This window comes from Myotis lucifugus, unplaced genomic scaffold (genome assembly GCF_000147115.1).
Source record: "Myotis lucifugus unplaced genomic scaffold, Myoluc2.0 scaffold_60, whole genome shotgun sequence".
Taxonomy (NCBI): Eukaryota; Metazoa; Chordata; class Mammalia; order Chiroptera; family Vespertilionidae; genus Myotis; species Myotis lucifugus.
In genome coordinates, this window is record NW_005871108.1 from 2,240,869 (window position 1) to 2,252,853 (window position 11,985).

At 46.0% G+C, this 11,985-nt stretch overlaps 1 protein-coding gene across 1 annotated transcript in view; it reads left to right on the forward strand.

The window, feature by feature from the left end:
- TPX2 (TPX2, microtubule nucleation factor) overlaps window positions 1–11,985 on the forward strand; it is a 64,467-nt gene that overhangs the window by 15,387 nt on the left and 37,095 nt on the right. The window contains exons 3-4 of the mRNA XM_014456433.2: window positions 4,927–5,026; window positions 8,531–8,623. Of these exons, the coding sequence (XP_014311919.1) occupies window positions 4,936–5,026; window positions 8,531–8,623 (184 nt within the window). The 5' untranslated portion in view covers window positions 4,927–4,935. The remainder of the gene's footprint in view (window positions 1–4,926; window positions 5,027–8,530; window positions 8,624–11,985) is intronic.

An 11,985-nucleotide genomic window follows, 5' to 3' on the forward strand; every position in this document is an offset into this window, starting at 1 on the left:
TATTTAAAGGGCCAGAAGGTTGAGAACCACTGGCTAGGTGGATCTTCCTTTGCCTGGCTGAGGCCACAGAGAGAGATCCAGACAGCAAGCTGAGCCTTTATTTTATAGCCAGAGGTAAACAAGGTAGTGGTCACCATAGCTACAGTGTTCTTATGAGTTTCACTTGTTTTGGCAGCACTTGCTACATTTTCCTCAACCCATTAGCCACCCAGATAAGATCTAGGGAGCATCATAAGGTCAAGCCTAAATATGCTAAGAGGGCTGTGCCCTCTAAGCTGGGACTTGTTTGTGGCTTTGCCAACAGGTCAGTCCGAGGCTTAACCCTTTGAGTGCCAACCAATATCCTAGGAACTATGCTAAAATTGCGAAGGCATTTTTGCTGATTTTACAGCAGTTTAGGAAAAAAATTATTAAAATTAGGCAGATAAATGCCAGTGGTCAATTTTAGAACTACAAACATTCAGCATCATAAGTAATCTGAACTTAGGTGCCATCTGTCAATAAAGAGTGAACTACTAGCATCTAATAGTGACACTGCAGGACGAGCGCCATAGTGCTCCCGGCACTTTTGGGGAAAGACAGGAGGAGCGCAATCGTGCTCTCCGGCACTCTAGAGGTTAACCCTATAGTGGCTCCCTACATCTCACCCTTCTTTTATTTTTAAGCTACCATAATGAAAGTAAAACTTAAGCATCAAGAACAACTCTGGCTATTAAAACAATAACAAAACAATGCCAATGCAAAACCCAAACAACAGACATGTTAACATTTTAAAACTTAAACATCAAGAATAAAGCTCTGGCTATTAACAAAATAATGCCAGTGCAACACAGCAATAAGTGAGAAATCAAACTACAGTAACATTTTTCTACTAAATGAAAGTTTCTTTTGCTGATTTACTCAGAGTTCTTGGACTTGGCTGCGCAAGACTGCAGAAGACTGGCAGCTAACCAATGCTAGCATAGCCAGAAACATGATTGAGGGAGTAGCTTCCACATCTTGTTTTTCTACCATCTGTTGGGCCTCAGTTGTTAACTTCTTCATCTGACACCCATGTTGGCACTTCAGTCCCTTGCATAGCCTTCCTTTTCTTCTTTTCTCTGCTTTGCTGTCATCGGGGCAACTCTCAGTCTTTGGAACGAAGGGACAAGGAGCTTCTCTGGGTCCATTGTGGTGACGCACGGAATGCTCTGGTACCCAAACTTGCCTGCACTGCTCCTTCTGGAAAAATACAAAACACAACCTCTTCCCCACATCATTACTGATTCTGGTAAAACTCTTGTCTGGTTTGTGCATCCTTCCACCAGGCTAACCCAGCAGAGGCTATTGTACAGGAGGCCCGATGCCTTTCGGCCGCTGTACAGCTCTCTGCATTGTAATTCAAAAAGTTTAACGCATAACATTCTTCTCCACCTTTTTTGTTGTTTTTATAGTTGCATTTTAAGAGTAGGATTGGCGCTTTCCACTATTGCCTGAGTCCTGATCCATCACCCCAGGAAGAACTTACGAATCCTGTGCTTCCTGGGGTGGCATGATGACGGTTTACTGAGCCAGCTGGAAAGGCTGCAGTGGGGTTAAGGATAAGGCCCCTACTGTTTGGTGGGACCGGGGCTGGCCCCACTTGAAGTTTTCCTGCTTAGGGGGCATTGGTTGCCACAGTTAAAGCAGCCTCCTTTCTTTTTCTGCTGACTAGCGAGTAACATCTCCTTTAATGAGGCAGCTATTACTGCTCCTTGAACATAGGCTGGTCCAGTGTCAGCACAAACACGAATATAATACTTCCATAATAAGTAGTCTCTGGATGAGAGACAAGCCTTTGCGACAATATTAAGCCTCTGGTAACCTTCCACTGTATAACGATCTCTAAGTGGTTTTCCTACCTTCTCCCATGTCTCTACATTTACCTTTCCTTCCTCAGAAAATCATGGGCAGGTTTTACTTACAAAATCCAACAAATCGAAAAGCTGTTGATACTTCACAGAACAGCCCTGTGCTTGGAGCATAGCCTTAAGCATGGATACGTATATACGATCCTGAATTTCCCATGTTTTACACCTAGTTATTACTAAACTTAGCTCCTTACCTTACTTTTTACTTTCTGCACGTGCTTCACTGGAGCGTCCTTTCACCTTACAACTGCAGTTCCCCTGAACTCAGGCCCCGCATTGGGCACCACATGTGCTGAGTCAGCTCAGCCAAGGGTTCGGGGAGCCTGAGGGGGGGTGGTGAAGGATGTAGAAATGACAGAAAAAGAGAATAAGCTGGGTCTAGGTCAGTCGTGGGCAAACTACGGCCTGCGGGCCGGATCCGGCCCATTTGAAATGAATAAAACTAAAAAAAAAAAGACTGTACCCTTTTATGTAATGATGTTTACTTTGAATTTATATTAGTTCACACAAACACTCCATCCATGCTTTTGTTCCAGCCCTCGGTCCAGTTTAAGAACCCATTGTGGCCCTCGGGTCAAAAAGTTTGCCCACCCCTGGTCTAGGTGGATCTTCTTGTGCCTGGCTGAGGCCACAGAGGGAGATCCAGACAGCAAGCTGAGCCTTTATTTTATAGCCAGAGGTAAACAAGGTAGTGGTCACTATAGCTACAGTGTTCTTGTGAGTTTCACTTGTTTTGGCAGCACTTGCTACATTTTCCCCAACCCATTAGCCACCCAGATAAGATTTAGGGAGCATCATAAGGTCAAGCCTAAATATGCTAAGAGGGCTGTGCCCTCTAAGCTGGGACTTGTTTGTGGCTTTGCCAACAGGTCAGTCCGAGGCTTAACCCTATATCCGCTCCCTACAGTACTTGAGTGACTTTTTCCTTCATGAGGTTAGGGAAGTCTGCCATTATTTTTTCAAACATATCCTCTATCCGTTGCTCACTTTCTTCCCGGGCACACTTACTACATTTCATGTTGTCCCATAGCTCCCTTAAGCTGTCCTCCTGTTTTTAAATTGTTATTTCTTTTTGGCTCTGTGATTGAGTGATTATTTTTCTACCCTGTCTTCTAAATCAGTGATCTGATCCTCAGCTTTCCCAAATACATCTGTGTTCTTTATTAGTGCTATGTCATTCTTCAGAGTTATCTTTCTCATGCTGTTGAGCATCTTTGCCATCATTATTCTGAACTCTGTGCCTGGTAAATTTATTACCTCCATTTCATTTAGCTCTTCCTTTGGAGAATTCTGTTGTTCTTTTATTTCAGGCTTTTTTTTTTTTTTTTTTTTGGTCTCCCCATTTTGGCTGCCTGTTTGGGTTTGTGGCTGTGTATTAGGTAGATCTGCTATACCTCCCAGTCTCTAGTGCAGGACAGTGTCAAATGATGTTTCTGATTAATTGGATCAGGCACAGACTCAAAGCCTCCAGAAACCTGCCTCTGCCTGCAGACTGATTGGATTCAGTCTTGAGTAACCTCAGGAAATCATCCACAGGTGGGGTGAGAGGTTTTCCAACATAGTGGGGCAATTGACTCTGCCTGGAGGCTAATTGCTATTCTCAGTCTCTTAATGGCCTTAGAAACTCCACAGGGTGGGGTAGGGGGTTTTCCAATAGGATGGGGCAACTGCCACCCCTCCAGGCAAAAACCGCCTGGATAGCAAAGGTCTGCCTGGAAAAGATTTCCTCCACAGTGTGAGGGAATGACTCAGCACAGGAACCCGGGATGTCTGCCTTCTGAGCTCTAATCCCAGAGCCCCCAACGCTGGCTTCTGCTCACACAGCTCCAGTCCACTCTGCCCTCCCTCAGCTGGAGCCCAAGGTGAATTGTGCGTTGGCCTTTTAAGAGGGTGCCTGAATTTCCAGCCATCTGTCCCTGGTAGAGAACAGCCCTGCTGCTTTTCACAGCCAGATGTTATGCCAGCACCTTTCTCAGTTCTGGTGCTCTCTGCTGGGGAGCCCAGTGTGGTGTTTAGATCCCAGATGCTATTTTAGTTGTAATTCCAGTTTGGTCCTGGGAGTGTGTCAGTGTTACTTACTCTACCACCATTTTTAATCTCCTATATATTTTAAATTCCCATTCGAGGATTTGTTTATTGATTTTAGGGAGGAAGAGAGAGAGACAGGGAAACATCACTGGGAGAGGGAAACATCAATCTGTTGCTTCCTGTACAGGCCCTGATTGGGGATTGAACCGGCAACCTAGGTATGTGCCCTGACCAGGAATTGAACCTGCAACCTTTTGTTGGATGATGCTTCAACCACCTGAACCACCTGGCCAAGGCTTATATATTTTTTAAGTCTTTTTTCTTCATGCCCAGGAACAATATTTTTATGAAAATAAGGAAAGAAAACCTAAACTTGGCAAAACTGTATTGAGCTCTTACTATGTATAAGATACTGTTCTAAGCACCTTGATGGATGAAGCATACACAAATGAGTAAAATCCATCCTTGTCTTCAGGAACTTACAGTCTACTAGGAGAGACATTTGTGTAGGTTATTAATATAAAATTGGAGGGTAAACGAAGCACTGTGGCGTTGGAGAAGCAACAATTATGTATGATGGGTAGAAATTGGGAAATAATTTGTAGAGAATTGAATTGGACTTTGATGAGGAAGATTTTGGTCAGTAGGTATGAAATTTAATGTGTGCATTTCAGAAATTGGGTTTTGTGGGACAGAGAGAGAAAATTGGATTGGGTTATTCAGGGCAGAGAGTAAATTGGGTGAGAAGACAGTAGATTGAGGGGAAAATAAAATAATGAATGTAAAACAGCTAGCACAGTGGATCGCATGTTGTAGGTACTCAAACTTGGCCATTTTCTAATTCTACCATATTTACCTCAAGGAGTATTTTCAAGTTACCAAAAATAACTTGATTTGATTTGAAAAGTAAGACATGTGCAGTGAAGTTTTTGAAACTTTCTTTACTTACAAGTTGACCTGTTGAGAAAAGTGACACTAATATTGGAAAAACCTGCTCTTCTGTGCCAAGGTGGGGACAATGTCTTACTCCTATGATGCTCCCACGGACTTCATCAATTTTACATCTTTGGATGAGGAGGAAGACCCCCAAAACATAGATTCTTGGTTTGGTAAGTGTCTGCTTTCTCTGCCATTTTAAGGGTTAAGTGGCTTGCTTTGTTCTGAGGATCTTAAAAAAAGAAGGGGTTGAAAGAAAATAACTAAAATGTAAATTCCTATCTGAATCAAGATACTTTGTCATCCATGATAGGAGAGAAATAATTGAAATGCCCAGTATTTTGGGAATGAACTATCAGTATAAGACAACGTTATTTTGCAGTTAAGAATGACAAATAATTTAAACTTTAGGAATATATGGGAAAATCCAGAAATCCATATTTTCTTAAAATATGATGAAGCAAAGTTGAGTGAAACTCTAGGACTCAAAACCATGTCTATAGTGATGGCAGCCACCTAAAAATTTGCTCTACTTGTTACTGGGCATAGAGTATAATATTACAACTATGATACTGACATTGATAAAATCCACAATCTTGCTCAGATTTCCCATTTTACTTATACTCACTTTTGTTTATGTGTATTAAGTTCTATGCAATTTTATCGCTTGTGTAGGTTTGTGGATCTACCACCACAGTCAAGATACTGAACAGTTATAACATCACAAGGAGCCTTGTGATGCCCTTTTATAACTATATTTGTCTCCTTCTTGCTAACCCTCCCCAATTTCCAATTTGTTTTTAAATGGGAAGGATTATGCTACTCAGAACCCAGTCCCTAAACAGAGATAGGATTGCCTGATGTTGGGTCATGTGTTGTGGCACAAACCCTGAACCAGGCCAACAATAAATAAGGATGATTATATTTTTATATTACTTTGGAGTAATATATGAGACCAGTGATAGTTGCTGGGGCCCCTTCATTTTATTCTTTCGCATGTCCTTTTTACTCCTTAAGAGAAATCAATGTTGATAGGAAAATGAGTCCATTGAAGCTGTACTTAGCACTGATAATGCAGAGTCCAATGTAAGGGCATAAGCCATTCTCCTGGAAAAGGACTTTAATGGTGTCCAATCCGGATCCCAAGAGGAGAGGTTTCTTGGAAGTGGTATGGGAAGAAAGATAGACAAGAGTGCCAACTGCCCAACAGGGGTCTTTCCATGCCCTTGCTCTACGGAAATTCTGAGGAAATGGTTGGGTTGTCTGTTACCTCTTTTTCACAGTTTTTCTTTAAATCAAAAAAAGGAAATACTAGTATAACAATACTTTTACATACTAGAGGCCCGGTGCACGAAATTTATGCATTTGCAGGAGGGCGGGCGGTGGTCCCTCAGCCTGGCCTGCACCCTCTTGCAGTCTGAGAGCCCTCGGGGGATGTCCTAAGCTGTCAGTTGGACATTCTTAGTGCTGCCGTGGAGGCGGGAAAGGCTCCCACTACCGCCGCTGCGCTCGCCAGTCGTGAGCCCGGCTCTGGGCTTCTGGCTGAGTGGCGCTCTCCAAGTGGGAGCGCACTGACCATCAGGGTGCAGCTCCTGTGTTGAGCATCTGCCCCTTGGTGGTCAGTGCACGTCATAGCGATGGTCATTCCGCTGTTTGGTCGATTAACGTATTAGCCTTTTATTATATAGGACTAGAGGCCCGGTGCACAAAAATTTGTGCACTGGCGGGGGGGGGGGGTGTCCCTCAGCCCCACTTGTGCCCTCTCACAGTCTGGGACCCCTCGGGAGATAACGACCTGCTGGCTTAGGCCTGCTCCCGGGTGGCAGAGGGCAGGCCCAATCCCTAGGTGCAGCCCCTAGTTGGGCTCAGAGCAGGGCTGATTGGGGAGTTGGGGCGCCGCCCCCTGTCATGCACAGAGCAGGTGGATCGGGAGGTTGCGATGCCACCCTCAGTCACGCTCAGGGTAGGGCCGATTGGGGGGGTTGGGGCATCGCCCCCGTCACACTCAAGGCAGGGTCGATGGGGAGGTTGCGGCGCCACCCCCTGTCACGCACAGAGCAGGGCCGATCAGGGGGTTGGGGAGCTCCCCCCTGTCACGCACAGAGCAGGGCCCATCAGGGGGTTGGGGAGCTCCCCCCTGTCACGCACAGAGCAGGGCCCATCAGGGGGTTGGGGAGCTCCCTCCTGTCATGCACAGAGTAGGGCCGATAGGGGAGTTGGGGCACTGACCCCTGTCACACACACAGCAGGGCGGATAAGGGGGTTGGGGCGCTGCTGCTGTCACACTCAGGGCAGGGTCGATGGGGAGGTTGCGGCTCTACCCCGTCACACACAGAGCAGGGCCAATCAGGGGGTTGGGGAGCTCCCCCCTATCAGGCACAGAGCAGGGCCGATCAGGGGGTTGGGGCACCTTCCCCTGTCAGGAACAGAGCAGGGCGGATAGGGAGGTTGGGGCCCCGCCCCCTGTCACACACAGAGCCGCAGGGCGATCAGGGGATTTGGGCGCTGCCCCCTGTCACGCTGCTCCCACTGTTTTTTCAAAACTTTAGTTCTTATATGTTGCTTTCTAATTTCTTCCAAGTAATCACATCTTTTTACACCAGAGGTCCTCAAACTTTTTAAACAGGGGGCCAGTTCATTGTCCCTCAGACATTCCACACATGCACACTGCGGGCCCGGGACGAGTCGGCTGCTAAGCAGGACAGGCAGCGGCGGCAAAAACACCCGGCGGCCGGATAAATGTTTTCGGCGGGCCGTAGTTTGAGGACCCCTGTTTTACACAGTTGCAATCAGTTTACGTGCACCATGTGTTTTGCTGGGGCTCACCACAATCTTTTTTAAAAATTATTTTTTAAATATATTTTTATTGATTTCAGAGCAGAAGGGAAAGGGAGAGAGAGAGAGATAGAAACATCAATGATGAGAGAGAACCATTGATTGGCTGCTTCCTGCGCACCCCTTCCTGGGGATTGAACCCACAACCTGGGCATGTGCCCTTGACTGGAATCGAACCTGGGACCCTTCAGTCTGCAGGCCGGCACTTTCTCCACTCAGCCAAACTGGCTAGGGCATTCTCACCACAATCTTGATACTTCTATCAGTAGGCTAGGGTAGAACAGGTGTTTCACTGCTTTGTGCTGACTGTTAGGCACAGCAGAACCTAAGACAAGATTACTGCATAAAGCCTCTTCCTTTGGAATATGGGGTATATGAGAAAGTTCTCTTCATTTCTCACATACCCCATACTCCCCTCTCACTATTCTTAGTTAAGGAATAACCTCAACTCAGACTATAAGATGTCTCTTGTGAACCCTGCAGAGCTTGGTGGCTACAGTTTTCTTTAGAAGGAACATGATGTATTTAGGTGGTAGATAAGGCCAGTTCATGCTTGTATGGTCCTAACTGAATCAAGCAAAGACAAGGAGCTTTTCACAGTGCAGAGTCTGTACTTCTTTTCTAAAATACATTGTTCACTGTTGCCAGTGCTTTAGTGATAGTTTTTACAGTCTCTATCTCTGACGTATAATGTGTACTCATTTTTTTTAACCACTAGAACTTTGCTTGTACTTGTCCAATGAGTTAGAAGTGTACTGGTTGGGGGCTTTAGGCCCCATTTTAAGTGCGTGGCACTGACTTATTTTGCTTGTTTAGATAATGACACTCTTATCGTTTCACAGAAGAGAAGGCCAATTTGGAGAATAGGTTTCCTGACATGACTCCTATGAGAAAAGCAAATCCTCCGCAAGCTATTGTGACACCTTTGAGACCAGGTAAGAGAAAATATTAGAAAAAAGCTTCTTTGCAGAATGGTGGTACAGTGTATTAGGAGCCTGAGGGGTCTGGAGGAATTACCTAAATGCTGTATATCCCTTGGTTTACTTTTGGTGAAATGGGCTAATTCATCATGGTGAATGTGAAATTAATGATGTGCTACACTTTTAAAAAAATAATCTCTTGGAACTTAAGCTAACATAGAATTTTTTTTTCCAATTAGAATTTGCCCAGATATATAACGATCTTTTTATGACAGTATTTAATGTAACATATGGGTCTGGCTGGTAAATAAACCAGTAGGAGAGAAGAATGTACTGCTCTATATTATACAGGAATTCTTTGAGTTGTCTGTCTGATTTTAAAAGATGATTGACATTTAAACTGGTGGTTACTAAATCTGTAGAATAGTCTATTTGCTCAGAACAAAAGAGGCATCCTTTAAGAGTCACAAATCCGCGGGCAGTGCTTTAGAGCTTGCCCACCCTCTACATGCTGGAGGCTGTATTAATTCCCCTCAATTCACAATAAAGTCTTATGCTCACGTTTAAACTGCAAAAAAAAAGAGTCAAATCCTTGAAAATGATCTTTTTTTGAAGTCATAGCTATATTTAGACATAATTCACACATAGAATTCACCTACTTATAAAGTGTACATTTCCTGCTTTTTTTTTTTAATATATTTTATTGATTTTTCACAGAGAGGAAGGGAGAGAGACAGAGAGCCAGAAAAATCGACGAGAGAGAAACATCGATCAGCCGCCTCCTGCACATCTCCCACTGGGGATGTGCCCGCAACCCAGGCACACGCCCTTGACCGGAATCGAACCTGGGACCCCTGAGTCCGCAGGCTGACGCTCTATCCACTGAGCCAAACCGGTTTTGGCCATTTCCTGCTTTTTTAAAAAATATTTTACTCATTTCAGAGAGGAAGGGAGAGGGGGAGAGAGATAGAAACATCAATGATGAGAGAGGATCATTGATTGACTGCCTCCTGCACGCCTCACACTGGGGATCAAGCCCGCAACCCAGCCATGTGCCCTGACCGGGAATTGAACCGTGACCTCCAGGTTCTTAGGTTGACTCTCAACCACTGAGCCATGTTGGCTGGGCTGTGTCCTTGTTTTTTATAGTATGTTCATAGAGTAGTGTGCAGCCATCACTACAATCAATTTGTCATTGATTTTCCCCCCCTATTTTTCTGTTTTCTATTTTATAGATTTCCATTCTGATCTTTAATATTTAACTTCTACTTACTTTGGGCTCAATATGCTCTTTTTGTTTTATTAAAAATTGATTTTGTTTTAAGTTGATTTCAGAGAGGAAGATAAAGGGATAGAAACAGTGATGAGAGAGAATCATTGATCGGCTGCCTCCTTCATGCCTCCTACTGGGGATGCAGCCCTGACCCAGAATCAAACCGTGACCTCCTGGTTTATAGGTCGATGTTCATCCACTGAGCCACATGGGGTGGGCTTTTTTTTAGTGTCTTAAAGTGGCAACTGAAGTCATTGATTTGAGATCTTTTTTCTTTTTTTACTGTGTTTATTGCTATAAATTTCCCCCAAGTACTGCTTTAGTGCAGCAATTTTCAACTTTTTTTAACCTCATGACACACATAAACTAAATCACTAAAATTCTGCAACACACTAAAAAATACATTTTTTGCCAATCTGGCAGACAAAAAAGGGTAGAATTTTGATTGGTTTACAAAAAAAATAACAAATAGTAATTATCTATCCTTTTTCCTCCAAAGTGACTTTTTAAGAAATCAGGTGCCTATCTTCTATATGTATAAAAGTCTAAGCAACTGGTTGACTGGCCGACCAGTTGACTGGCCAACCAGCCAACCAGCTGGTAGCTGTGATGCGCAATGACCACCAGGGGGCAGATGCTCAAGGCACAGGCATGGAAACATGGAACAGACTGAATCTCAGAGGGAAGGGGGCAGTGGGGAGGGCTGGAAGAGATTAACCAAAGATCTTATATGCATACTAGAGGCCTGGTGCACGTATTTGTGCACTGGTGGGGTCGCTTGGCCTGGCCTGTGCACTCTTGCAATCTGGGACCCCCTGGGGGATGTCAGAGAGCCAGTTTCAGCCTGATTTCTGCAGGCCAGGCCAAGGGACCCTACTGGTGCACAAATCCATGCACTGGGCCTCTAGTATCTAATCTAATAAAAGAGAAACATGGTAATTAGCGTACGACCGCTACCCTTCCCATTGGCTAATCAGGGTGATATGCAAATTAACTGCCAACCAAGATGGCGGCTGGCAGCCAGGCAGCTTAAAGCAAACATGAGGCTTGCTTGCTTCAGTGAAGGAGGACTCCAACGTTCCCCGCCTGTGCTGCCGGCCTCTGAGCTGGCAGTTTGAAACTTTGTAACAAATATAGAAGCTAAACAAAACCCCAGAAACCATCTTTCAGCCGGCTGGGATCTCAGAGCTGGAGTTATACATTGTTTTGATTATAGAACCCAAACAAACCAGATACCTGCTTTCAGCAGCAGAAGCCTCAGAGCTAGAGCCAGAGCTAAAGCTGGCCCAGAATAAAAAAAGAAAAAAAAGAAAAAAAGGAGCTGTTATAAGCTTCAGTCAACCACCAGCCTGAAAGCGGCCCTCAGCCCCTCACCCAGACTGGCCAGGCACCCCAGTTGGGACCCCCACCCTGAAGGGTGTGTGACCAGCTGCAAACAGCCATCATCCCCTCATCCAGGCTGGCCAGGCACCCCAGTGGGGGACCCCCACCCTGATCCAGGACACCCTTCAGGGCAAACCAGCCGGCCCCCAGGCCTCTATCCTATATAGTAAAAGGGTAACATGCCTCCCAGCACCGGGATCAGCGGAGCCGCGAGGCCTCCTGGCACCGGATCAGCGTGACAGGGGGCAGTGCCCAAATCCCCTGATCCCCCTGTGGCTCTGTGTGTGACAGGGTGCGGTGCCCCAACCCCCCCACCCCCACAGGCCCTGCTCTGTGTGTGACAGGGTAGAGCCATAAGCTCCCCATCGGCCCTGCCCTGAGTGTGACAGTGGCGGTGCCCCAACCCCCTGATCGGCCCTGCTCTGTGGGTGATAGAGGGCAGTGCCCTAACTCCCCTATCGGCCCTACTCTGTGCGTGACAGGGGGGAGCTCCCCAACCCCCTGATGGGCCCTGTTCTGTGCATGACAGGGGGGAGCTCCCCAACCCCCTGATGGGCCCTGCTCTGTGCATGACAGGGGGCAGCGCCCAACCCCCTGATTGGCCCTGCTCTGTGCATGACAGGGTATGGAGCCCCAACCCCCCTGATGGTCCCTGCTCTGTGCATGACAGGGGGCAGCGCCCCACCCCCCAAACAGCCATACCCTGAGCGTGACTGAGGGT